Source organism: Citrus sinensis, chromosome 3, assembly GCF_022201045.2.
Source record: "Citrus sinensis cultivar Valencia sweet orange chromosome 3, DVS_A1.0, whole genome shotgun sequence".
Lineage (NCBI taxonomy): Eukaryota > Viridiplantae > Streptophyta > Magnoliopsida > Sapindales > Rutaceae > Citrus > Citrus sinensis.
Genome location: NC_068558.1, coordinates 48,874,314 through 48,900,102, shown reverse-complemented (window position 1 = coordinate 48,900,102; position 25,789 = coordinate 48,874,314). Strand labels below are relative to the sequence as shown.

Below are 25,789 nucleotides of genomic sequence, written 5' to 3'. Positions count from 1 at the left end.
TTCCTGCAATTAATGCTACACTTGGTAGTTTGTTCTTATTCTATGAAACCCGAGAAGTTTTTAACTCTATGAGCTTACGAAGGGAAAAAAAAAACCTTTGTTTTGAACAATTGGGCGTTATAAACGGGAAGATGAGGGACCTGCTAAAGAATAAGAACGATTGGTGCAGAAATAGAATTCCTGTTAAGCTTCGTGGAGCCCGCTGGTAATTCTTAGAAGCTTCATCTTGAAGAAAGTAACAGAGCAGACAAACGAACTGCAGAGGAGAGAGTTGAAAGTTCAAACTATGAAAATGGATCCCACCATGGAATTGTTTATCGTGATTTCATAAATCTTTTACGGATGTTACTGTCTTTCATTTTCTTATGATATATTATTTGTCATTCGAGCCAGAGACAAGCAATCCCTTTTACGTCTATTCATTCGTTAAAAAGTATTTTCCCCTTCTCCTTAAACTCATCGCTTTCCTTTGTAGTTCAAAAGAGAGAGCTTTTGTTTCTTGATTGAAGAAAGTTGAGTTGAGTTGTGTTATCTTTTGAAGTTTGGGTTCAATTGAAGGGCAAAGATGGATGATTGAGATTTTGATTTATTTTCTCAGAGCGTAAATTTGTTTCATAAAAATTTTGTAATGGCTTTGGTGAGTAGTGTACCAGCGATTGCACAAGGGGTTGATTCAGTAAGGTGTCCTGACATTCAGATGGCTGGAATCACGTCCAGCAGAAGAGGGATTGTGGAGGAACCGGTGGCAAGTGTGATTGAAGATAAGATTTATGTTGCGGTTGCAAAACAAGTGAAAGAAAGCAAATCAGTTCTGTTATGGGCACTGCAGAATTCTGGAGGGAAGAGAATTTGCATCATTCATGTTCACACGCCCGCACAAATGATTCCAGTCAGTAAGTTTTTAACATTTCCTTGTATTGATTTTGCATTATATGCATTATTGACTTTCGATGGAGGTCGGAATTTTGGTTGCTTATATTTGAGTTGTTAATAAGGTTTCAAGTTTACAGTCACTTGACTTGGATTTCATTGCTCTCCAAGTGGGAAAACAACACGAGGATGAGGGTTTTTAGAATTTTTATGATTTTAGCTTGAATTTCAGTTAAAAGAAACTGAAATTCTTGAAAGATTTTGGCCAATTAGTAGTTAAAGATAAATAGATCTGGAATTTCAAAGTCAGCCTGAAAGCTAAATAAGAAAAATTGGTTCTAATCTACCTTTAGTGCATGTCTTCCGCGCTTTTTCTGGATTGGTTTTTGGAATTCTTAGTTGGTTCATTCTGCCTGCTTTGATGTGCAGTGGGCACAAAGTTTCCAGCAAGCTCCCTTGAAGAGGAGAAAGTTCAGGCATACAGGGAAATTGAAAGACAAGACATGCATAACCACCTAGACATGTGCCTTCTCATCTGTCGGCAAATGGGAGTATGACTTCTTTTTCCTGTTTTTCTACGCTTGTGCTGTTTAATAATTTTTTGATTGGCCTGTTAATGCAAAGTACTTTGGTATTCTATAGTTTAGCAGAAGTCATGAAGAGCTTGAATTAGGCTGCAAACTAAGTGCCTTATAATTCTGAATTCAGAAGTTTCTTTTAGAATATTGAAAATTGATTCAACGGCAGAACTCTTTAAACTAATTTTGGCATTCGTATTTGGTGTTGTAGGTGCGTGCAGAGAAACTAGATACTGAATCTGAGTCTACTGAAAAGGGGATTCTTGAGTTAATCTCTCACTATGGGATCAGGAAGCTTGTTATGGGAGCAGCAGCAGACAAACACTACAAGAAGTAAGAGACTACTGAGGACTTCATCACATTCATCTTCATCCATCCTTAGCTCAATTTAACATTCATGTTGCCCTTGAAAGGAAGCACTCGCATAATGCTGCAAGATATGAATTGCAAATATGTGATTGCTGACCCTAATGTTTAACATTGCAGGAAAATGATGGACCTCAAGTCAAAGAAGGCCATTTCTGTGCGCCAACAAGCACCTGCTTCTTGTCACATTTGGTTTATTTGCAATGGCAACCTTATCTACACGAGGTGAGCATTGCATGTTTGTTCTTAAATTGCTGGAAATATCTAGTGATTTGAAAAATTGTGAATGGCATGAAGATATCCATCTCTGATAAGGAAGCTTCTAAGCTTTCTGATAAGTTTACAGACTATGGACATCCTAAATGTGGCTACAAGATGCTAAGAAAGTGATTGAGAACAGATTGTACTTGTGAATGCTAAAGAATATTTTCTTTGCAATAATGCTTTTCAAACCTTTACTTTATACTGAGATCTGACTGCGAGTGCAAATACCATATAATAGGGAAGGTAGCTTGGATGGAATTGATCCAGAGATTTCATCTCCATCATTTCAAGCAAGTCATAACACTGAAAACAGACATCCAAATTGCTTGAGATCTCAATCTGTTGTGCTGAGGCACAATAGACCTATGAAGCTGACCAATCCAGTTCAAGATCTATTCCACAGAGTAAGATCTATGAATTTTGACAGAAATGTGGGGAACGTAATGACTTCTCAAGATAGTATTGGAGGGCTGTCATCTCCAGCAAGCAGGTCCGATGCAGAAGTTAGTTCTGATGAATGTACAACAGGGAGAAGTACTTCTCAGGGCTCTCTCTCATCATGCTCTTCCAGAGGAGTGATTGATGTTGCTATGATTCCACTAATCAGGACTGAGGGAGTGAGCACACTGCCTCCATCGAAAGAGGATCTACAATCATCACCTCCCAGTGTACTGGTACATTCAATTTGCTTACCTACATGAGATACGTATCCATGTAATGGATCATTTACGTGTTTTGAAGTTTGTAACTTTGGATTATGGGATATGTGGGACTCCTTGTCTTTCTCTTTTGCACGTGTATACCATATCGATGCATGGACCTGATCATTTTGTTTTAAAATCCAATCAACTGTTTTTAACTGATCGATGGATGCTAGCAGGATGGAAGCGTAGATGATAACCTTTATGATCAGCTTGCACAAGCAATGGCCGAGGCTGAAAATTCAAGGCGAGAAGCATTTGAAGAGGCTCTCAGGCGTGGGAAGGCTGAAAAAGATGCCATTGAGTCCATTCGCAGGGTAAAGTTTTGGGCATTTAGCATAAAACATCCTCACTTTCTGCTCTGTTCCCTCCTTTGGCTCTTTCTTCCTATAAAGATTTGTTTGTTGTCATATTTTCAAAATTATTGAACATAGATATTTAGTAATGAAAGAAGGGTCATCCTAAGGTACTGATGTTTTTGGAAACTAGGTCTGTTAATGATTGTTGGTGATGATTCTCTCTCTCATCCAAGGTCCAGAAGAACTTAGTATCAATAGGTGGTGGTATTGAGGAACTTCCACAAGAAAGCTGATTTTTATTTCCTGTGGAGTAGAATGTTCAACATATCATACCCCGTTGACAATTCTGTCAGATGATTACCTTATGGTGGGGGGATGACATTAACTGCATGGAACATTTTTCCTGATCAATATTCCTTTGGTTCCGGCGGTCTGTGGTGAAAAGTTATAGGCTGTAAAAATCTTGTCCTAATTTTTGTGTGAATATGAGGTTCATTTCATAATTAAGATTGATGATGTAGACCTTCAAACTATATTTATCATTATATTATGTAAACTTGAAAAGTTTTCTTATGCATATTCTCTATCATGGCTGACAATTTGCAGGCTAAAGCATCTGAAAGCTTGTATGCCGAGGAGTTAAAACGAAGGAAGGAATTCGAGGAGGCACTGGCAAACGGAAAGCTGGAACTTGAAAGGATGAAGAAACAGCATGATGAAGTCATGGAAGAACTTCAAATTGCTCTGGATCAGAAATCATTGCTGGAGAGCCAAATTGCAGAATCCGATCAGACCGCAAAGGAGCTGGAGCAGAAAATTATCTCTGCTGTTGAACTTCTGCAGAATTACAAAAAAGAACAAGATGAATTGCAGATGGAGCGTGACAAAGCTGTCAAAGAAGCTGAGGAACTGAGGAAAAGTCGAAAAGAGGCCTCAAGCAGCAGCCACATGCCTCAGTTTTTCTCTGATTTCTCTTTTTCAGAGATTGAGGGAGCAACTCATAACTTTGATCCTTCCCTGAAGATTGGGGAAGGAGGATATGGGAGCATTTACAAAGGTCTCCTGCGACATATGCAAGTGGCTATTAAGATGTTGCACCCTCATAGCTTGCAAGGACCCTCTGAATTTCAACAGGAGGTAGGAGCGTACGAATCCTTTATATTTCATTTTAATTTAGTCGATTCATTTATTTGACTTGTTCATCCAGAGGGTGTGTAGCATCCATTTACCATTTCTGCAAGATATTTCTTAATTAATTTATTTTGATTGTTGAATAGCTAGGAGGTCTTAATTCCATAATGGAGGTTTTACATTACTTGTTTTTGGTTGTGTCATCCCAATAGTGCATCCAAATTCCATATTCAACTATCCATTGCCCAAAATTATGTATTAGTTTTTTAGTGCTATTGTTTCTTTTCTGCTGTTTAGCAACTGCCAATGCAGTTGCCCAAGTTCTCTTATATTCTGCAACTTATTATTGTGTGTTTGAACAAAATTGCTTCAATTCTGTAGCAATTATAGTTCACCATATGGATTAGTTAATTATATATTAACAGTGTGCGAATTACTGAGTTATATATCAACAGTGCATGAATAAGTTGTTAGTACTATCATTAATTGTGATATTATGATGATATTGTTATTATTATCATTAAATATGCATATTGATTGTATATCCATGTTGATTTGTATATCAGATTGATATTCTGAGTAAGATAAGACATCCAAATCTTGTAACTCTTGTTGGAGCCTGTCCAGAAGTGTGGACTCTGGTCTACGAGTATCTGCCCAATGGCAGCCTTGAAGACCGACTCAGCTGCAAGGATAACTCTCCCCCTTTATCCTGGCAAACTCGAATCCGCATTGCCACTGAGCTATGCTCTGTCCTTATCTTTCTCCATTCTTGTAAACCTCACAGCATTGTGCATGGTGATTTGAAACCTGCCAATATTCTTCTTGATGCTAACTTTGTTAGCAAACTTAGTGACTTTGGTATCTCTCGCTTTCTATCTCAAAATGAAATTTCAAGTAACAACACAACACTGTGTTGTAGGACTGACCCTAAGGGTACATTTGCGTATATGGATCCAGAGTTTCTGGCATCAGGGGAACTTACTCCGAAGTCAGATGTTTACTCATTTGGGATTATTTTATTGCGCTTTTTGACTGGGAGACCAGCTTTGGGGATAACAAAGGAAGTGCAGTATGCATTAGATACAGGAAAACTGAAAAACCTATTGGATCCTTTGGCGGGAGACTGGCCGTTTGTCCAAGCAGAGCAGTTGGCTAACTTGGCCATGAGATGTTGTGAGATGAGCCGAAAGAGTCGGCCAGAACTTGGAAAAGATGTGTGGAGGGTACTTGAACCAATGAGGGCTTCATGCGGAGGATCAACATCATACCGATTGGGTTCTGAAGAGCGCTGCGAGCCACCTCCATATTTTACCTGTCCCATTTTCCAGGTGAGTTCATATGTTGCTGTAGCTCATGTCTGGTGGCCGAATTTTCTCTTAATATAATATATGTTTAATATTATGAGTCCCTGTGATATTTTCAGTTAATTCAATGAGATTTTTGTGTAATATTTTGCTTAAACTGGCAGGAAGTAATGCAGGATCCACATGTAGCAGCGGATGGTTTTACATATGAAGCAGAAGCATTGAAAGGATGGCTTGACAGCGGCCACGAGACTTCGCCCATGACAAACCTTCCACTTGCTCACAAAAATCTGGTCCCCAACCTTGCTCTTCGTTCAGCAATTCAAGAGTGGCTGCAACAACATTGATACGGGAGTTACTTGTAGTCTTGTCACATAGTATTGTTCATAGTCGTCAGGAGAAGTTTAGACTAGTCGTGTCTCATCCATATGCACACCTCTTTTCTTTTTGGCAGTATTTGTTCCGATTGTACATACAGACGGCTCACGGCTCTATGTTTGTATAATGTATTTGTTCGATGTGTATTGCATTTACGTACTAAATGATTGTTGTGCAAAAGTTGACATGGAGGGTATATGTGTATATATGTACATATAACTTTAGTGTTTCGGTTAATCAATCACTTTTAAAGGGAAATGATTGGTTTTAACTGGAAATAACGAATAGACTGTTTGGGATTAATTGATTTCGATAATTTAATTACAATAATATTATGAAGAGTAAAGTCGAAATTCATTTGAAAATTTGACATTTAATTTTAATCTTATAGCTCAATTTGTTCACATTATTTTAACAATTATGTCTTATTTTGTGAGAAAGTATAGTAATTGAAAAATTGTCATGATCAATGCTTAATTACATGAGATGATGATTAAATTAAGCAGAACATATCAGGCTCCAGCATTAAAATATAGTTCTTTTAATATTTTATATAATTTAAAATCAAAGTCAAATATAATTAAAGCCTATTTAAATAGATATAACTAAAACTCAACATAATCATAAACTCGTACGTCGCGTCCCTCATATAATTAATTAACCAAATTTTTTTACATACTTGCTTCTTACAAATGTGATCCCCGAAAGTTTATATATTTTTAAAAAAAAAAAATAGAGACAGTAGCCCTAATAGCAAGGGAAGATCGGTCTTTAAACTCACAGCACAAGAAAATAAACGCGAAGATGACGATGATGATGATGATGTGATTTTTTCAAAAACCAAAATGGACCTCTCCCTCTCACCATTGGACAAAATTCCAAGATTAATAGTTAATAAGGAAGTCCATTGCCACTTGAAATTGTTGCTAAAAGTGTTAAACAATTTTGCTATACCAAAATTGGGGGTAAAATTATTAACAAGTTTGCTACTACTGTCACCGTGGGTGCCACCACCACCACCAGCGCAGCGCATACCCCGGACAAGTTTTTAAAATTCTGAAACAGCCCATCCCCTTCCTATTCCTAAGGCCTCGAAGCTCCAATTGCTTTGATAAGCGACAAATCAATACACAGTGGGCAAACTGTTTCCAGCGAGAGCACTTTATAAAAGTAAAAGAAGAATTTCGGGCAGATGCAGCATGACTGTTCCTTTCTTCTTGGGATTGATCTTGAAGCGGGTCAAAATGTTAAATGTTAGGATTACTTGCTGTTGTACAAAATGAGTTGGGTTACGCAAATAAATTGAAGTTTCAAATTCCAAAATCCATATAATATATATATATATATATTTTTTTTTATAGTTGGTTCTCAAAAACTCAAATTCTATTATTTTATCCTAAATTTTAAAAGATAATAGTAACAAATTTTTTATTTTAAATGTTGGACCTGATTATGAACATCAAAAAAAAAGTATTCCTAGTTAAATTAATTTTTTTTTGAACTAAACTCCTCCTCTTAATTCAAGTGTGTTGGTCTGCCCCACTCCTATATATGTATGTGTGTGAAGTGCATGCAAATATACGATTGCTGTGCATGAAGATATCCATCATCTGCGAATTGAAAAGCTAGGAAGCTCCTAAGCTAGCTACCTTTCTGCAATGTTTTTATAGACTATGGACGTTCGTAATTCTATTTCTGGCTACAAGGTGCTAAAAAGGTGATTTATCGAACAGCCGGCTTGTACTCGTTAATATAATATTGCTAAACAATTATATACCATATGAAATGGGGAGGGTAGCTTGTATTGTATATATGAAATTGATGAAGAGCTTGCATCTTCACCATTTCAAGCGCAATTGAGTTAAAACACTGAAACCAGACAGCTTGCCGTCTAGTACACCGGAGAAAACGAAAACTTTTGAGGTGGCTGTTTAGGGAATGAAATAGGGTGACCAAGATAAAAGTGTTTGCTCATACATTATCATGCTCTCCTCCAGAGTAAAAGCGAGCAAATGGTTGAGCAGATCACCTCGACCAGGATATTATTAGTCACCTCAACCAGAATAATATGTGGTGACCTCGAGCACATCACCTCGACCAGGATAATATGTGGTGACCTCGACCAGGAAATTACCAAAAAGCACGATTCAGTCAAAATATTTTCTCCGAAATGTTAGGGACCATATTCTTAGTGGGCTGAAAATTAGGTGTTTTCTTGAGAATCCTAGGGGAGAGGATAAAAACCGCTATATTTTCCTATAAAAAGGGGAAAGGGGGATTTCTTCGGGCTCTCTCTCTCTCTCTCGCTCTCGCTCTCGCTCTCGCTCTCTCTCTCTCTCTCTCTCTCTCTCTAAGCAACTGAACCCATTGGACATTGTTCTCTCTCTACCACAGAGAAATTTCTCTTTCGCCTGTAATTTCTTTAAGATTTATTTTGAATTCTTTTCCTTTAAATTTACTTAAAAGCTTTTTGTTTAAGGCAATCATAATTAAGCCACATGAATTGTGGTATGGGTTTTTCCAAGTAAGACCCGAATCCCTGACTTGAGCGTCGGAGGGTTCTCACCGGAAAAACTTCCGGCACCTCCTGACCGTTGGTTGTGTTCACAGGCTCACAGGTTATCTGCTCATGGATTGTCTGCTCAAGGGTTATCTGCTCACAGATCGTCTGCTCATGGGTTATCTGCTCATGGATTGCCTGCTCATGAGTTCTCAGCTTATGGATCGTCTGCTCACGGGTTATCTGCTAATGGATTGCCTGCTAATGAGTTCTCTGCTCATGGATCGTCTGCTCATGGGTTATCTGCTCATGGGTTCTCTGCTCATGGATCGTCTGCTCATGGATTATCTGCTCATGGGTTTTCTGCTCACAGAACATCTGCTCATAGAAAATCTGCTCATGGTGCTAACTAATCATCAGCTTCCCACCAAACAAATTTAATGATGATGCAGGGACCTGAGATCTGACCAACTTATCCGGATTTCTGCATCAACAGTGGCTACAGTTAAAAAAAAAAAAGAAAATTAAATCATCAGATCAAATGCCGATTAACTAATATTGATCCCTGAAGTTTCAACAAGTGGTGGTGGTGGTGCAAAAATCGGTATTGTTAAGTTGCATTTAGAGTTCAACTAAAACAATGTGAACATCTGATCGGCGACTGACCCCTTCCCAGATTATTTGTTTTTGCATGTTTTTATTGGATCCTAAGCTACGATAAATACAAGTGAAGAAAATACTGAGAATATTTTCATATATGTATATGTTTTAATTGTGTGATTTAGTTGACATATAAATCTTGTCCAGCTTGTACACTATGTGATAAGCAGTGCCATTTTGATTTCTTCAACGATTGTTTACGTGCATGCCTGTAAGAATTAACTCACTCCCTTGGCACAAACCCCATTTTTAAACGAAAATATGATCTAGTCAAACGATCTCACGATGACACATTATCGGTGATTTGATGTCACCGTAATTAGAGTTGACTTTTGATCCCTCCGCCAAAAAAAAAAAAGGTTAATCCGATGAGGTCGACCCCATCTGATCATACCAGTAATCCCCAACTCTCACAACTGGTCAAATCTATCCTCCCACGTGTAAGACCAGACCACTATCAAGTGTGGATGGATGATGCATGTGCGAGTAAAAAGTTGTATCCATGTGGGGGCCCCTCCTTTGTAGCTTCATTGCCGTATCTTTGAAGAAAGTTCATTACTCAGATGAGATTAATCTCACTGAGATTTGATACGTGTCACGACATAATCGATTTGGCTCATTTTAAGTGGAAAAAAAAATGACATTTGCATATGGAAAACCAATAGTTCTGTAACACGTGCTATGTTCATGTGAACTTGGCCTCAGTTAATAACATCAAAGGAATTATCTTTATATTGCCGCCCTTATCCGTACGGTCCATACGGAATTTTAACGTGGTAGGACGGTCTCCGGTTGGCATCGTACAGAAATAAATAAAGAAAATAGACAGTTGTTGCGCCACGCGCTTACACTTTTGGCAACAACTCCGCGGCGAGTGGTTGGGCTTTCACTGTTTGTGGTGCGTACATCCGGTCCTCCTGCACTCACTGAGGCTTTCACACCTCGTGACGTATCTGGTATTCTTTAATTTGTAGTTTTTGTTAAACTTGTCAATCATTCATATCTTGTAATCTGTTTAAACTTATCGATTATGTGTTATCTTATTGATTTTATACCTAATTTTTTTTAACCATTACTTATTATTACAAATATTTTGCAGGTACCCAAATCACACACGGTTCCCGCCAATCAAATCCGCAGCATTTAGGCCATTAACTACACGCACAACTTACGCGCGTACAAATGCCATGAAACGAGTGAACAACAGGTAACGAACGGCGTGCGTGTTTTTCATGTCCAAAGGCAACCTCCTCAAAACGACAAAGGGTAGTAACGAAGGAGGTGGGAGGGTCACCGATATTTTGGTCTTCCTGAGCGTTTCCTCTTCAAATTTTCTTCATTTCTAAAAAATCCAAAACCCTCCTCCTGGTTTCTGCTCTCACAAAAAGAGAAAAAAGAAAAAAAAAAAGCAAAATCCCTAGGTATTTGCTTTTCGCTTTTTTAATGGATACAAAGAGAGTAATAAATATTTTTATTTTTATTCTGGTTTCGAGTCCATGCTTGGCGTCGGCCGGTGACATAGTTCATCAAGACAACAACGCGCCAAAGAGGCCTGGTTGCGATAACAATTTCGTCTTGGTGAGTAGGCTTAGTTTCTGTAATCTTTCAATTTTCTGCTTTTCTCTTTTTTCTTGAGTCGGTTATGTTTCAGATTTTGTTGTTACCGTTTGGCTAACGATAAAACTGGATAGTGACTAGAGAGGGGGAAATTAGTAGTTCAAATTTTTATTGTGAACTGAGTAGAGTGCAGAAGTGGCTGTTTAGGCTTACTTGAGTTCGAGGTTTCTTGTTCAATTTGGGATAATTTTCGGTTTTTAACTCTTGATGCCGTTTTGCAACTAGATTTCAAGAATATGAACATGTTTTAACGGCATTCCTGTTGGTCTCTGAGAAAATTGGGGTACGAGAAAAAGAAAATCAAGATTCTGTTGTAAATACTTAATGCTGTTAACAGAAAAATGCGGTGAGAATTTGGTTGAAATTTCAGTGAAAAGTTTGAATATTGGAGCGATAATTATTTTACTTTTGGCCTTGTTGGAAGATGGTTTCTTCTTCAATTTAAAGTTAATGATTAGAGTCAGTTAATGATAGATTTGATCAATTGATTAGATTTTGTTTATAGGTTAAAGTTCCAACTTGGGTTGATGGTGGAGAAGACACTGAATATGTTGGTGTTGGTGCTCGTTTTGGCCGTACCTTGGAAGCCAAGGAGAAAGATGCCAGCCAAAACAGACTTGTACTAGCAGACCCTCCTGATTGTTGTAGCAAACCAAAGAATAAGGTTTCAATTTTGACTCATTATTATACTCTTTCTGCTAATGAAGTGTGCTTTGATTTAATAGCTAGCTTTATCATTTGTCGTCTAATGTTTGCTGATAATTGTTGGGTGCCTTGCCTTTCTATAGCTCACGGGGGAGGCTATTCTGGTGCACAGAGGTGGTTGCAGTTTTACAGCTAAGGCAAATTTTGCTGAAGAGGCAAACGCTTCAGCCATCCTCATAATAAACAATAAAACAGGTGTCTGCATGTACTTTCACTTCTCCTGGTATATATTTTGAACTGCTTGTCAAACTCTCTGTCCAAGAGCTGTCAAAAGTGTGCTTCATATCCTACACCTTTTTTGGCTACCTGTTTAATTTCTTAAAGGCTTTCCTGCAACAGCCAGATTATTAGTTGTTTTATTTTTTCGATATTGGCTGATGGATGAATACTTTTTCAGGACATAGCATTTACCTTTTTAATTTGGAACAACACATGCAGAAAGTCCTATCTTTGCCAATGACTTAGTTTCTCTATTTCTCTATCAGTGTCCTGCTCTAAATCTTCAAAAAGGTTCAGTGACCAAAAATAGAGAACTCTAGTAGACCTATTTTCTTAGAGATTAAGCCATTCAAGTACTCTTCTGTTCATGTTAGTGATGCCAATTTGCCTCCTTCTTCTGTTACCTTGAGTAATGCATCAGAGCTAAATTGAATGAAACATTGACACAATCGTTAACAATAGAGAAAATGATTAATGGTGAAAAGAATAGCATACAGAATTTATTAAGGTAAAAACATTTCTATGTTTTAAATAGAATTTTAATGCTGCAGAACTTTTCAAGATGGTTTGTGAATCAAATGAAACCGATGTAGACATACGCATACCTGCTATTATGCTCCCTCAGGATGCTGGTGCTAACTTGGAAAAGCTTATAAAGAACAACTCTGTAGGTATGCTTTCCCTTATCTTGGACATTCCTTTGAAATCAGTCTTGTTTTTGGTATGGTTATGATGTTTCTGTTGACAGACACCTTTTTGGATTAGTTTCCTTGATTGGTAAAGTGGATCCAGCATGTTGATACAATGGGTTTCTACTTCTTACTTATTTGGGTGCCTATCCCCCTTCTCCAGTTTCTGTGCAGCTGTACTCTCCACGCCGTCCGGTGGTTGACGTTGCAGAAGTGTTTTTATGGCTTATGGCTGTTGGTACTATTTTGTGTGCTTCTTACTGGTCTGCATGGACTGCCAGAGAAACAGCAATTGAACTGGATAAGCTATTAAAGGTTGGCTTGTGCATTTCCACCACTGGTTATTTGTCTGTCTTTATGAAGGATTCTTCATGTGCGGACATGAATTCTTGTGAAATAGATAATTTGACTCTTTATATCGATACATGGACCCATGCTACTTTGCAGGATGGTTCAGATGAATTTTCAAACATGGAAGGTGTTAATTCCAATGGCTTTGTGGACATCAACATGGCTTCAGCAGTTTCCTTTGTTGTGATTGCCTCATGTTTCTTGGTTATGCTTTACAAACTGATGTCGTTCTGGTTTATTGAGGTTCTGGTGGTTCTATTTTGCATTGGTGGGGTAGAGGTACGTTAGTATTACATATTCATTCTTAGTTCATTTATTCAGTGCAATTTCAATTTCTGATGATTCCATTTCTCCCCTTCCTACTACAAGTTTTGCTCATAAGGGGGGAAAAAATCTTAAGACAAAAATTTTTTAGAACAAGTCCTCTATCTTGTGCAAGATGTTCATTTGACTGATTTACAGTGAATAAGTAGTTCTGAATTTGTCTCTGGTATCATGCATTGTACTCTCACATGTCCATAATTATGGTTACTGTCCTTCAGGGTGTTGCTAATTTTGTGAAACCTTGTAGTTTGTGTGGAGAACCACACAGTTTTTCTGAAGTGTCATTCAAACTATGTACATTTCATACACTTTTGTAGTACCAAAAATTGAGTACTAATAAATTGACATTTGATGTTAATTTTCTAATGATATAGACAAAAGGGAGAAGAAAAATATCTTAAAATGTTCTACTAATAAATTGCAGAATGACATGTGCCATGACCAAAAAAGTATCCAAAAAGTCCAAATTTAATTATTAAATAAGACTTGGAGCAGTAGCCCAGCTTTCCTGGATGCCTCCATATTTATGGACAATTAATTATTTAAATGATTGGCGAAACCCTCTTTTGTTTTCTATTTGAGACTACTGTTTTGAGCATATGACCAAGATTAATTGGTTGCAAATCGTTATCTTTCTCAACCTTCTTTTGCCATGTATGACGAACATTGTAATCTTTTCCTGCTTTCAGGGCCTACAGACCTGCGTGGTAGCATTGTTATCATGGTATGTTTATTCCTCCTTTTGTATATGCTTTTTCCCCACCCCTATCTTGTCGCTAAAGGACAATTATCTCTATGAGGAGGAAAATTGGATTTTGACATTATTTTGTCCAAGCATGGTCACAGATGTATAACCTGGGGGCTTTCCATTTCCATTCAGTGTGTGGCAGAACTTTGCATGTCCATGAACACCAATTTATGCATCACCCTCCACAAGACCTTTGCATTGTGCCATTATAATAACGGAACAAATGTTGTCAAAGTATACAGTCATTGCTATTCCGGACCTTGAAATTTGTCTTGCTTCTGATTGTTATACAGCTTTTAATGCGTTTGAGAGTAATAAAAAAAATGATGAGTTTAACCTTATTAATGTTATAACCAACAGAATTAACATCAAATGTCATGCATCCTACTTAGAGATGAGGGTGGGTTTCTATCAGTGGTAAAAAAATATTTCTCATTTTTCTGAACTTAAAATGTATGCACTTTGAGGATTACATAATATTTGAGCTGTTTTAGTTTATTGAAAAGAAAAGATGGTAGAAAAGCTTGCTGTCTCTTGGTCTCTATTCTTCTTCTTCAATCTTTTTATCCACAGGTTATAACAAATACGGAACTGACAACTAAACAAATATAGTTTCAGATGGTTTCAACATGCTGGAGACTCGTTTATTAAAGTACCATTCTTTGGAGCTGTCTCATATCTCACATTGGCTGTTTGTCCGTTCTGCATAGCATTTTCTGTTGTTTGGGCTGTTTATCGCCGCATATCGTTTGCTTGGATAGGTCAAGACATCCTTGTAAGACAAATTTTTATCAATTGCCTTAATATCTTATTCTTGTTTTTTCTCCATTTTTGTGAAATTTCCATAATTTCAGCAATCAACTTGACACCTCCCCCATTCTCAACCCCTTTTTATCCTTAGTCATTTCCAATTTATTGTTGCAACTCCCTATGCAAATAGTGCAGCCTCTTTTCCTCTGTACAGTTCATGAATCAACCTATTAATTTGCTTAGATGTAGTACCCAAACAAGATATGAACCACTGTTTGATAAAATATGATATAGGCAAAGTAAATCTTGATCTTTTTCTGAGCCCATAACGAAGATGAAATTTGGTAGGCTACCATCAAGATTTTTTTTTTTTTTTTGGCATAAACATTTGTTTCAAGGTTAATGGGATGATAAGATTAAGGCTCAATCAGTATGTTTATCTGATGTCTTATTCTTTCCCCGTATATTTACAGTGGCATACAAGCTCACGTGGACCCAAGACTCACCTAATAGGAAAAAAAATTCTGTAACTTGTCAGAGGAGTCTCGTTCTCTGGACTTGTGAATACATAATCTGTCATGGACCCAAGTAAAGCACATCTTGGGTTAATACTAGATAGTAAATACATATATATTTTCAAGGTTTGGATGGAGATGAGAAACAACCTCACCCACTATACATGAACTCTCGCCCCTTATTATTACTCAAACTCGGGTGACCGTGGGTGCAACGTGCATTCACGGCCAACCGAGCTAGGGCGAAGGGGCAGATTAGTATTAGAGATCTCAGTTCTTTATCTACTTCTTTTCAAGGCAATATTTTCTAAGTTATAGTCTAATATTGCTCCAAACTAATGGCTTTGTTGCTCCCTCACTGTTATTCATTTAGATTTTTTTTTTTCCATTACTTGATTCAGGGAATTGCATTAATGATCACTGTTCTTCAGATTGTTCGTGTGCCAAACCTCAAGGTGATGATTCAAACTCATTTGGCCTGTGCCGGGCCCTGTTTAGAAATATGTGTTTTATTGTCATCTTTGATCCTTTCTTGAGAGTATTTGTACAATTCTTTAATGTACACACCAAATATATATATATGGCTTTTGGATATTCAATTTTTTATAAATATCATGAATACTTTATCAGTTTCTTAAGAAAGGTTATATTCCATTATTTCATTTGCATATGGTATATACAAACAAATTGAAACCATGCATCCAGAGAATCTAATGATTTAATTGTGTATATGATGCATCAAACTTACTACAGTGATTAAAAAAATGTGCTGAATAATGCTTTTTGATTGTTTTTGTTTTGGAAAAAATAATGGAATCAGGTTGGAACAGTTCTTCTCAGTTGTGCTTTCTTGTACGATATCTTCTGGGTGTTTGTTTCTAAATGGTGGTTCCATGAGAGTGTAATGATAGTGGTGAGTAATTTTCAGAATTCTGTTGTGATATCTTAATCCTTTAAAAAATATATGTTCTGTTCTGAAGGCTTGTTATCCGGATTGTTGTTCTCTTGTTTCCTTGTTTGTAGGTGGCTCGTGGTGACAGGAGTGGAGAAGATGGTATCCCCATGTTATTAAAAATCCCACGATTGTTTGATCCTTGGGGTGGCTATAGTGTAATTGGTTTTGGTGACATTATATTGCCAGGACTGATCGTGGCTTTTTCACTAAGGTCTGCTACTGTCACTTAAATCCATAGTGTGTGTACTGTGAAAGGGTGTCATAGGACCTAGGATGGCCCTGAGCATAAAAGACTGGCTTGCCCTATTAAGAAAGTTAGTTTGGGGATATGATGTTTCATTTCTTTATACGATTTGCCTTGTTAAATTATTAAATAATTGAACTTATGATTCCACTATGGCACGAACCACAAGAACTGAACTCAACCAGGAGCAGGGTAGAACAGGAGCCATTTACTTTTTATCATTTACCTAATATTATACTATTTGCAAATTAAATGAGTTATGAGCATGGTATGTAACTGTGGTGGTCTATCTGTCAATCAAATTATTGTCTGGTTCCATTCTTGTTTATGCTTTGTTTTGTTTCAGGTATGATTGGCTGATGAAGAAAAATTTTCGTTCAGGATACTTTGTTTGGGCAATGACTGCTTATGGTTTAGGTATGGGAAAAGCTAAATTTGTGAAACTAGAGACTATTATTCCATGTTTATATAAAGAGAGAGTAAAGCTTTAAAAGCCTGTACAATTGTTGCAAATTTGTGAGTGTAGGCACATTTCCATTTGTACATGGGAAATAGTATTCTAGATGTCTCAGCAAGTGGTCGTCAACAGGAAAGTTAATTAAAGCCTGCATAATAACATCTCCTCCTTTGCAAAGAAAAGAGAATTGTTAAGAAAAGAACAACCTGGCAAAGTCTTTTCATACCTGTTTTAGTGTTTTAATCTGGACCGCAATCAAAAACCAAATCCAGTTATGGACCATCTGCAATGCCGAAGATTAATGATGATATATAAAGAACTGATGCACCCAACCATCTCTATGGATTTCTCTTTTTATTTTTTATGGTTTTTTGGGTTGTACGTGTGGGGCAATCATTAATGATATTTGATGTACTTCCAAGTAGATAATTGTGAACATTTGTTTAGAATAAATGTCCATAAAGCCATTGTTCTAATCCTCAACCTATGTCATGTATTACAATTAAGTCAATTGTATTGTAGCCTTGAATTGTCGATTGTCACATGTCTGAATGACTCTTGCTTCGCAGGTCTCCTGATTACGTATGTGGCATTAAACCTCATGGATGGACATGGCCAACCAGCATTGCTTTACATTGTTCCATTTACACTTGGTAAGTGGTGCTATCCTGAGAAAGGTTTACCCTGGCATATACAGTGTGAATCTCTACCTTGATGTAAAATGAGCCATTTCTTTTCTTCCAGAAGTTTCAATTCCAACATTTTTCTGGACTAGTCTTGTTATCTGTAGTTACATATGTGGTGATGGATGCAGGAACCTTTTTGACCCTGGGAAAAAAGAGAGGTGAACTTAAAACGCTGTGGACAAGAGGAGAACCAGAGAGAGCCTGCCCGCACATCCAGCTTCAATCTTCATGAGTATAATAAATAAGGGTGATTTCTCACTGTAATTTTACGATGGATTTAGTTGTTAACACTCAAGAACCTCAAATACTTTTGCACTGTTCAACAAATTATAGGAAAGCATGTAACATTTGCTGCATAGTTTAGTACACCTTCAAGTTCAGGAATGACCTAAAGAACAAGGTGCACTTGCTATCGGTTTGACTAATTGCAGGAGGACTCTAAAACCATTTGCTCGGCGAAGCCCATACTAGAGTTTAAATGAACTTTTGTAGGCTGTGTATACCTCCTGGCGCTAAAAAGAAAAACGATATACGAGTGTCACCGTGAAATTATGTAGCTGAAAATGATGTCCAATTATGTAGCTGGGCAATCAACTCTGCAGTGCGCCTGCCTTAAAAGGTTCCTGTATCACTTATAACACATCAAGCCTATTCATTTCTGCAATTAATTCCATGAGAAGACTCGATACAAAGGAGAACGGAAACTTGATGTGTTATAACTAACTTAAAAATTGGCTTTAAATCAAAATCAATCGAGCATAAGCCTTAGATTGCAAAAGATTTGTAAGTACATGTAAACTATCTAAGCCTTGGGTACTTTTGATGCAAGCCTTTCTTGTGTGCGGAATATTTTTATTGTAGTTGATTTTTTTTTTTTTTTTTTTTTTTTGAGGATATCTATTTTGGCAGTCCCGAATCTTAAGGGGTAACGAGATTTGAATAATAAACGATGTAGCTCCAAAATTATACGAATGTTAATTGGCAGAGTTTTTGTTTTTGATGGTACCGGGCCTTATAAACCCTGCCTTTTACTTCCTCAGCTACACCTTAAACGACTGATTTCCAATGAAAGCTGCATGATATTTACCTGCACTCATTTGAGTTCACTAGACGCATGGCAGCCGTGCCTTTGGCACTGGCACGGTCGAGGAGAGAATACACGTATTCTCTGATTGAGCTATGGCCGTCATTCAGAAGACGAGAGTGGATGAGAATTTTGAGCATTCCACCGACACAGCCAACACAGCCACTATGCTATTACGAATTTGGTTGAAAGTTGAAAACAAACAAACAAATAAATAAATAATGTAATCTTTGTTAATGATTTGAAATCTCAATAATTTAAAAAGATACTGAGAGAAGAATAGGGATACGAGTGACTGCTTTAATTTTATAGAGAAAAAAAGTTCACACAGAATAACGAAAGTATCAAGAGTGAAAATTTTGGGAAATTAAAAGATTTACAAGTGAAAAGTGTCTGTTAAATACAAAAAAAAAAAAAATGTACTTTTCATATTAAGTGGTGTATAATTGAGAAAGAATTTTTAGAGGATTTTAAAGGGGCAACAATTTTACAACTCGGACAAAATAGCAGCCACGCGGGTTAGGGAGACAGCGATTCAATAGAATACGCCTCTGTATCTTCCGCATCCGGTGTTATTAAATTCCTAATCGCAAAATTCTCCATATGTATGTACAGTTGTACACAGTAGATCGCCTCTTATATTGTCAAAGCAATCCCACGGATTTACCTTTCAAAGGATCTACGGTTTCCATTAGCAGTATCCCATATGACTACATACATATTGTTACATCTTCACATACACCCTAAACAAAGCGCATTTATAGGACCATGACAAGACCATCCTGCATTTGTACAGGCATTGCAAGTACGGCAAAACTTACCAAAACAACAATGAATAGAAAAAGTATACAAATCCTGGGAAAAGGAAAAAAAAAAAAAAAAAAAAAGAATCATTGTTGCACAAAGGATGTGAGCCAAGCAGCATTTTTCTTCTCCTCTCAGCGTCTCAGTGTTTAAAGGAAGAAAATTTCCCCTCAAGGCAAGCTGGTACAAGCTTTGACAATAGGGCCAAACTGGCTTGCAGAAACTTAGTTCCTTTACTAGTTTTCCACCACAAAAGTACAATAATGGCTTGCCTTTTAATCAAAATTGCATTCTGCCGAAGCACAACCAAATAAAATTGAAAATAAAAAATTGGAAAACTTACATGTGGATCCAAAGTAACAAAAATACCTGCTCCTGTAGATGCCACATACCCCTTCTGTAAGCATCTGATCAAAATTGTTCCAGCCATTCGGCTGATCTGAGGGTACAAAATCATTTCCGCTCCGGATCTGGTCCTCTCCATGCAAACAAATTTACTTTGTGAGTAATGTGGGATATGATGGTAACCGCTCAAATGGTTGCTGTTCTAAATCATACTGTACAGTGTTGCTTCTAGCTGATAGATCAACAAGTAATTATCATTAAAGAGTAAGTTATCTGCAAATTTGTGGCTCTTAAGTTGAAAGGAAAAATTAATTAATTGCGTTCTGGTGGATGAGGGTAAGGTGGGAGTGAGACTGAGACACAACAGTAAGTTGACAGACTCATGTCACAATTATAACATAAAGTTCCAACTTTCAATTACAGAACAGATTACCTATTTACACAATGACAAGACCCAGAAAGTAGGATCTACTCAACAATCTCATACTTCCCAAAAGAAATCAGGACACTATTTTCACAGACACACACAGGCACAAAAATGAATAAAAATAATAATAACATATTAACATTGATCCAAAAGGAAACAGAGAAAAACTATATCACGTAACTGTATAATAGAGGGAAAATAAATAAAGAATAGTTAACATACTTGCATATCTTCTTATGGTGCCATTGCCCTTCGTGGAATGTCGTAGAGGCTTCATATCATGACCCAAAGATAGAATCTCTTGCATCCTTTCAGGCCAATCTGAATTCAGTCTGCGGGCAAAGTCTTCCACTTCCCTACATTTTATGTTATGCAAGAGATCAAGATTCTTTTCTAAAGGAGATCCAAATAGATAAAGTTTGTAGAGTCTACAAGTACACTCCATAGCCGAGGGACACAGCCTCACCGATCTAGTTTTTCCTTCAATGCTGGATCAATCTCATCATCTATATCAACATCATCAAAGTCAACCTTTCTTACAAAAATGCCATCCTCCATGTTTTGCATATTTGACGTCTCTCCAAGATCAGTAGAAAATTTGTTACCAACCTCAGCGCTATGACATACGAAATTAAGCCCATTTGACTCCTATGGCATGTGAAAAGAATCAATACCTAAACTATTTAACGCAGCATGTGTTCAAGATTTAATGACGATCACAAAAGAAGATGAAAGAAATAGTACAAGAGCCATCAGACCTGTTTATCGGTTTTAATGGATTCGATTGGACAAGTGTCCTTTAATTGATCTTTTTTCCTTTGGTTCTTCTTTTTATTTTTGGAAGATTTAGTCCCCTTAGAATCTGTCAGAAATAATTTCACACCAGCATTGAGGTTCAGGAGGAAGTAGAGCAGAATAAGGAAGACTAAGAGGCTGTAATACATGTGGGCATCAAATATAGTAATATAGGAATCTATTAACACTAAATATTTCATGGAAGTACTAACAGATAAATTTCATGACATAAATTATGTCAGCGTGTATGTATACATGTCTAATTATGAAAAGGCTGAAGCCACAAATTTTCCACCATATTGTTACTCAATCAAGTAGGTTAACCCCCAAACTCAAATAAAACCTCATAAGGAGAAGGGGAAAATAGAAAAGAAAAGCATTACATCATTGTGTGTGTGTGTGTGTGTGAATAACATTTAGCTGCAATTTTATATTTAAACGTGAAGAATTCTTCTGCTAATTTAAGCTGGCCAATGTACTTCTGACTGTTTATGTAGTAGCAAAAGTTTTATCACAACAGAGAAAGAGGCAAAAAAGAAAAAGATGACACTAAAAATTAAGCATACAGAGTACAGTAGAAACAATAACCAATAATACCTCTTTCGCCTCCATTAATAAATTGCAAAAGGTCATCAACCGAACGCTCATCCACACGCTCTTCTTCAGACTCAACATTCTGAAACAAATGAAGGGTCAGATAAGTGTAATCCCAACACACACGTCCTATAAGTTTAATATTTAGCAAATGACATGCATTTGATTTGCTATGCAAATTCATGTCAAAATGCAAACTTGGAGAGAATGTAAGATGAAGGTCTAAAGAACGCAAAAAAAGAAAAAAGAAAAATTGACACAGCCACCTTTAATTTCTCTCGCTCCTTCAGTTCTTTTCTCTTCTTTGCATACAATCGGTTCAGAAGTCGAATCCGTGGATCATCAGTTGTATTTTTCAGAGGCTCCAACTTCTCTTCCTGAAGAATAGTATCTACGTTATAATTATAAACAAATGAAAAAACAGCTTGCTAAGCAAACACAATTCCCACAAGCACCAGACACCTCAGTAAGATCATCAGGCAAATGAAATATCTCACGTATCTCTTCGGGGGTTTTCCCTTCAATAATTCGTGCAAGTGCACGACTAGTAAGGTCTACCAAAGGCTTCAACTGAAGACTGTCAGCAGCAGATGTCAACTCACAAAGCCTCTTGGTATCCATTCGAATGAACTTCTCATCAAAAGACTTGCGCTCCTACAAATACAAAAGGAAAAGTTTTAAGTAAATAGATGGTCCAACACTTAAACTAAGATATGCTCCAAACAGTTGGCCCTCCCTAACCTTATGACCTTCCAAAGTAACAACAAGCAGTGAAAATGACTAAATCCCCAGAACATGGTAAAAAATTGGTCCTGACTTATATGTTTTACAAACAGAATGAAAATGCCAATTTTAATGGCAAGAGAAAATATCAACCAAAGGAAAAGGAAAATGACAATTCGGAAACATATTGCACCTTATTGGAACTGCCTGGCACTTGATGAAATCTGCAATAATCAAGAATTAAGCTTAACATGGCAGGATTGACTCGTTGTGGAAGAGATATAGCATAGTTCTTAGATGATCCCATGCCCTTTTGTATAACTTCTTGACAGATCAAGGGGCAAAACATGGCAACCTCTTGCTCCACTTGTTGGATGGAACCATCTGCTGTCTGAAGCCAGATGTATGACTTCATCATCTAAGAAATGCACATGATAGCATAAAAGTCAGTTTTGACATATCGAGAACATGCAGACAAGACCACGGAAACAAACTGTCCAACAAAATGAGATTTTTCACTTATGGAATTATACGGCAGAAACAGTTCATAGAACATCAAAGAGTATACCTCAGGCTTAATCACAGCCATATCAACTTCTGACATTAGACAATATACTTGAACCACCAAGAGAAGTACTGATAGAGGTCCTTTTCAGCATAAGATATGCAATCGTCAGTTCCAAAGGTCAAAATCCTGAACTCAGCAGGTCAAACAACAAACCTTCTTAAACCACTGAGATGCTAAAGAACTTAAATAGTGTTCCATGTACAAGCCAGCATAGCAAATTTCCAATTCCACAAACCTTGATATCAACAGCAGTTATCATAAAGTTTCTTAAGCAGCATCATCGAGCTGGTAAAGTCAAAACAATAAGAAATGTCAAAAATTTCAGCAAGATCACTTCAGACACATGTATATGGAAAATTATTGCATTAATTTTCGGAGGAAAAAAATGCGAGATTCCATGAACAAGAAGGCTATAAGACAAGTCCCAAATCCACTTTGAATGTTATTAGAGGGTAGTATAGATGATTATAACTGCTGTTGTTTATTCTTTCCCACGAGTTTAAGCTTCTGGATTGACGGTAGTTTAACATTTTGTTAGAACCTATTTGACCCGGTGGGTGGTATTTGAATCCTAAAAGACTTTTAAAAAAAAACACTATTTTAATAACTAGACTATACAAAATAGTAATATGGCCCTATGTTTGGGCTAATCTCAACGTTCCGGATCTCATGTCCTAAACGTCAAACACCCTGACAAGTGAAAATTTAAGTTCCTTCAATTTCCGTCATCACCTACAGTTTCTCAGTAGCCAAACAAGTCCTACATACAATCGCTGAAACCTAATAATTAATAAATAAACAAATGACAACAGCTTCTCGTCTTACTTTCCTGCATCTTCGAGCAAGCAAGAACAAACACGCAGAACTAAAATTCCACATGACAATTAAATAAAAGAGAACCAGCTTAAAGAAGAAAGAATGAATGAACGACGTCGTGTACCTTTGGAGAAGAGATGTTGACTCGTGAGAATTGGAGAGACACATTCGGCGGTTGTCGGCAAGCTGAGAATGGATAAACAGGGGAGAGAGAGAATTTATAAGCGACGGGGGAAATTTAAACGAAAAAAATAAGAAAAAAAAGATGATGGGACTACAAAACAAGTTAAAAAAAGATCTGCTCTCTTACTTACAGGAAGATTTTGTGTGTCAAAAAGTAGTGCGCTGTCTTAACAACGCAGCGCGAGGATCTGATGAAACATCAGAACGCAAGCGCAAGCGCGCGCACGTGAACTCAACTCCCCTCATTACTACTACCATATTATTTGGCTATTTGCTATTCAAAAATGATATTTAGCTACTAAAAGGACCCTATTATCAGTACTATGAGTAGGATTAGCCTATAGTTGCATCCGGCCATTGGATGCACTTGAATTGGTGGGGTTTATTAACATTCAACGACTGAATGTAATTGTGGCACAGTATTACAGTTACACCACAGGTTTTTTCCTATGAGTATTATCATTTTGTACAATAAATAAATAAATAAATATATATATATAGAGATAAATTATACAGTATCCTCTTTTAATTTTCAAATATAGGTTTTATTTACCGTTTGCCTTCCTTCGCTCTTTCATTACATCAAAGTCAACGGTTCAACGCTATTTTACTTCTTTCCATTTTCGTTTTGACTTTTACGGTTTCCTTACAACACCTGTACCTTAAAAAATTGAAAATAAGAACAGTTTTGGGCCAAGAAGGTCAATTGTTTTCTTGGGCCCGTTGAATGGAGTCTTTCGGTTTCGTCACTGTTACGATTTTGGTTCCAGCCGATGTCAATTTGGGCCAACAGGGTTATGTTGGCCCATAATCCAAGCCACAGTGTTTCAATGCCGACTTGGAACTTGCACAAATGAGAAAGCTTTACAATGATATCATGTATTTTGTGCAAAACCATGTGAAGCCTGTTACAGTGTTACTCCTTGCAATTCTTCTTTGCTTCTTTGTAACACAACGCCGGGTGGTGCTGCTCTTGTGTGTGGTAATACAGCTCCAGTGGTGCAAAAGCCTTTAAACCAGCTGCTTGGGTATTATCCTACTGACACTGCTAATAACCATAACCAAGCTACCCATCATTAAGCTCATGTTTTGAACTCTCCTACCCCTACGTCAAAAAGCACTTTCACGTTTCTTGAAGAACCGAACAGCAATAGCTGCAAGACTGCTGTTTGGTGTGCCTCTACAATCCAAGAAGAGAGTACACCCAGCACATGGCCTATCTTATTGATTAGTGACGAGAAATAATAGTTTTGCTCTTTAATTAACGGTGCTGCTTTACCATAAAAAAATAAAAAATACAAAAGAGCATCAGCGTAGCATGATATATATAAACAGATAATGAGTAATACTGACTGAAAAAGGATCAAAACACGGCCCACGTGTTCCACTCATTAATTAAGCTTTCTGAGCTTCAGTCATGGACTCATGGTCTTTCTATAGAGCTGGAAGTAAATGCTGAGTTCATGGCCACTTTCATGCGGCTTTACATCGGTGTTAATTGTGTACAACGTATATTATGGGCGGGGCGTGAATTCCCAGCATCAATCTGAAGTGAAAGCACTCACGTGCTCCTCTCTGTTGGTGTTCAGAATCAGGGCAGTGCTTGGGCCTTCTACTTGGTGGCACCATCTTTGTTCGTGTTTACTGCGGTGCTGGTATCTCAGCTCATCAGGTTAATATTATAATCACATCACCGTTTGTGCTTGTCTGTGATGTTTTCTCAGCAACTGATTGATTGATGCCAAGAGAGATGCTTATTTTCATGACTCCCATGTTCGCTCGGGTAAAAGTGTGTGTGTGAATTCTCCTCTACCAATATACATATTGCCACATTGATGGAATTAATTAAACAGCATAATTTTAATTTCTACTCCTTCCTATTGCTATGACTCTTACCAATAAATTTTGATCATCCCAAAAGCTTAAATTATAAGTTCCGTTTGACAGATTTTTGTTTATTTATTTATTTTTAAAGTTGTGGGCGCAAGTTGTTTTGACAACCATTCACCACTGCTGGCACGGGACAGGCAGCAATCCAGCGAGCGAGCGAGCGAGCTTTGCGACTCGTGCATGCTATCATGTACGGCAAGAAGAAACCCAAGAACCACCTGGTGAGTGAACCTTTTTTTACTAGAT

At 37.3% G+C, this 25,789-nt stretch overlaps 3 protein-coding genes across 20 annotated transcripts; 2 read left to right on the top strand and 1 right to left on the bottom strand.

The window, feature by feature from the left end:
• The first annotated feature begins 95 nt into the window (after positions 1 to 95).
• Positions 96 to 6,152, top strand: LOC127901129 (U-box domain-containing protein 33-like). Its single transcript, XM_052437425.1, has 9 exons — positions 96 to 893; positions 1,300 to 1,421; positions 1,660 to 1,781; positions 1,935 to 2,039; positions 2,317 to 2,752; positions 2,959 to 3,096; positions 3,685 to 4,215; positions 4,776 to 5,540; positions 5,681 to 6,152. The coding sequence occupies exons 1-9, from the start codon at positions 629 to 631 to the stop codon at positions 5,861 to 5,863; spliced, it is 2,667 nt and encodes an 888-aa protein (XP_052293385.1). The 5' UTR covers positions 96 to 628; the 3' UTR covers positions 5,864 to 6,152.
• A 3,961-nt stretch (positions 6,153 to 10,113) lies between these two features.
• On the top strand, positions 10,114 to 17,774 carry LOC102627513 (signal peptide peptidase-like 4). The gene is made up of 14 exons (XM_006491047.3): positions 10,114 to 10,632; positions 11,177 to 11,335; positions 11,460 to 11,571; positions 12,147 to 12,266; positions 12,448 to 12,599; positions 12,732 to 12,914; positions 13,649 to 13,683; positions 14,320 to 14,482; positions 15,374 to 15,427; positions 15,793 to 15,885; positions 15,996 to 16,138; positions 16,518 to 16,588; positions 17,198 to 17,281; positions 17,443 to 17,774. Exons 1-14 carry the CDS (start codon positions 10,498 to 10,500, stop codon positions 17,544 to 17,546), a joined length of 1,608 nt encoding a protein of 535 aa, XP_006491110.1. The 5' UTR covers positions 10,114 to 10,497; the 3' UTR covers positions 17,547 to 17,774.
• A 1,228-nt stretch (positions 17,775 to 19,002) lies between these two features.
• LOC127898613 (SKP1-like protein 21) lies at positions 19,003 to 23,931 on the bottom strand. 18 transcript variants are annotated; one of them, XM_052436638.1, is made up of 13 exons: positions 23,785 to 23,931; positions 23,595 to 23,656; positions 22,890 to 22,939; positions 22,655 to 22,780; positions 22,280 to 22,504; positions 21,826 to 22,017; positions 21,630 to 21,740; positions 21,367 to 21,445; positions 20,733 to 20,836; positions 20,441 to 20,622; positions 20,197 to 20,330; positions 19,546 to 19,680; positions 19,003 to 19,438 (listed from the first exon to the last, which is right to left on the bottom strand). In XM_052436638.1, the coding sequence occupies exons 4-13, from the start codon at positions 22,688 to 22,690 to the stop codon at positions 19,131 to 19,133; spliced, it is 1,506 nt and encodes a 501-aa protein (XP_052292598.1). In that variant the 5' UTR covers positions 22,691 to 22,780; positions 22,890 to 22,939; positions 23,595 to 23,656; positions 23,785 to 23,931; the 3' UTR covers positions 19,003 to 19,130. The 18 variants fall into 18 exon arrangements, 11 of the variants coding, with proteins under 11 accessions (XP_052292598.1, XP_052292600.1, XP_052292597.1 ...); XM_052436640.1 differs by having other exon boundaries at positions 22,655 to 22,734; XM_052436637.1 differs by lacking the exon at positions 23,785 to 23,931 and having other exon boundaries at positions 23,595 to 23,770.
• Between the last annotated feature and the right edge of the window lie 1,858 nt (positions 23,932 to 25,789).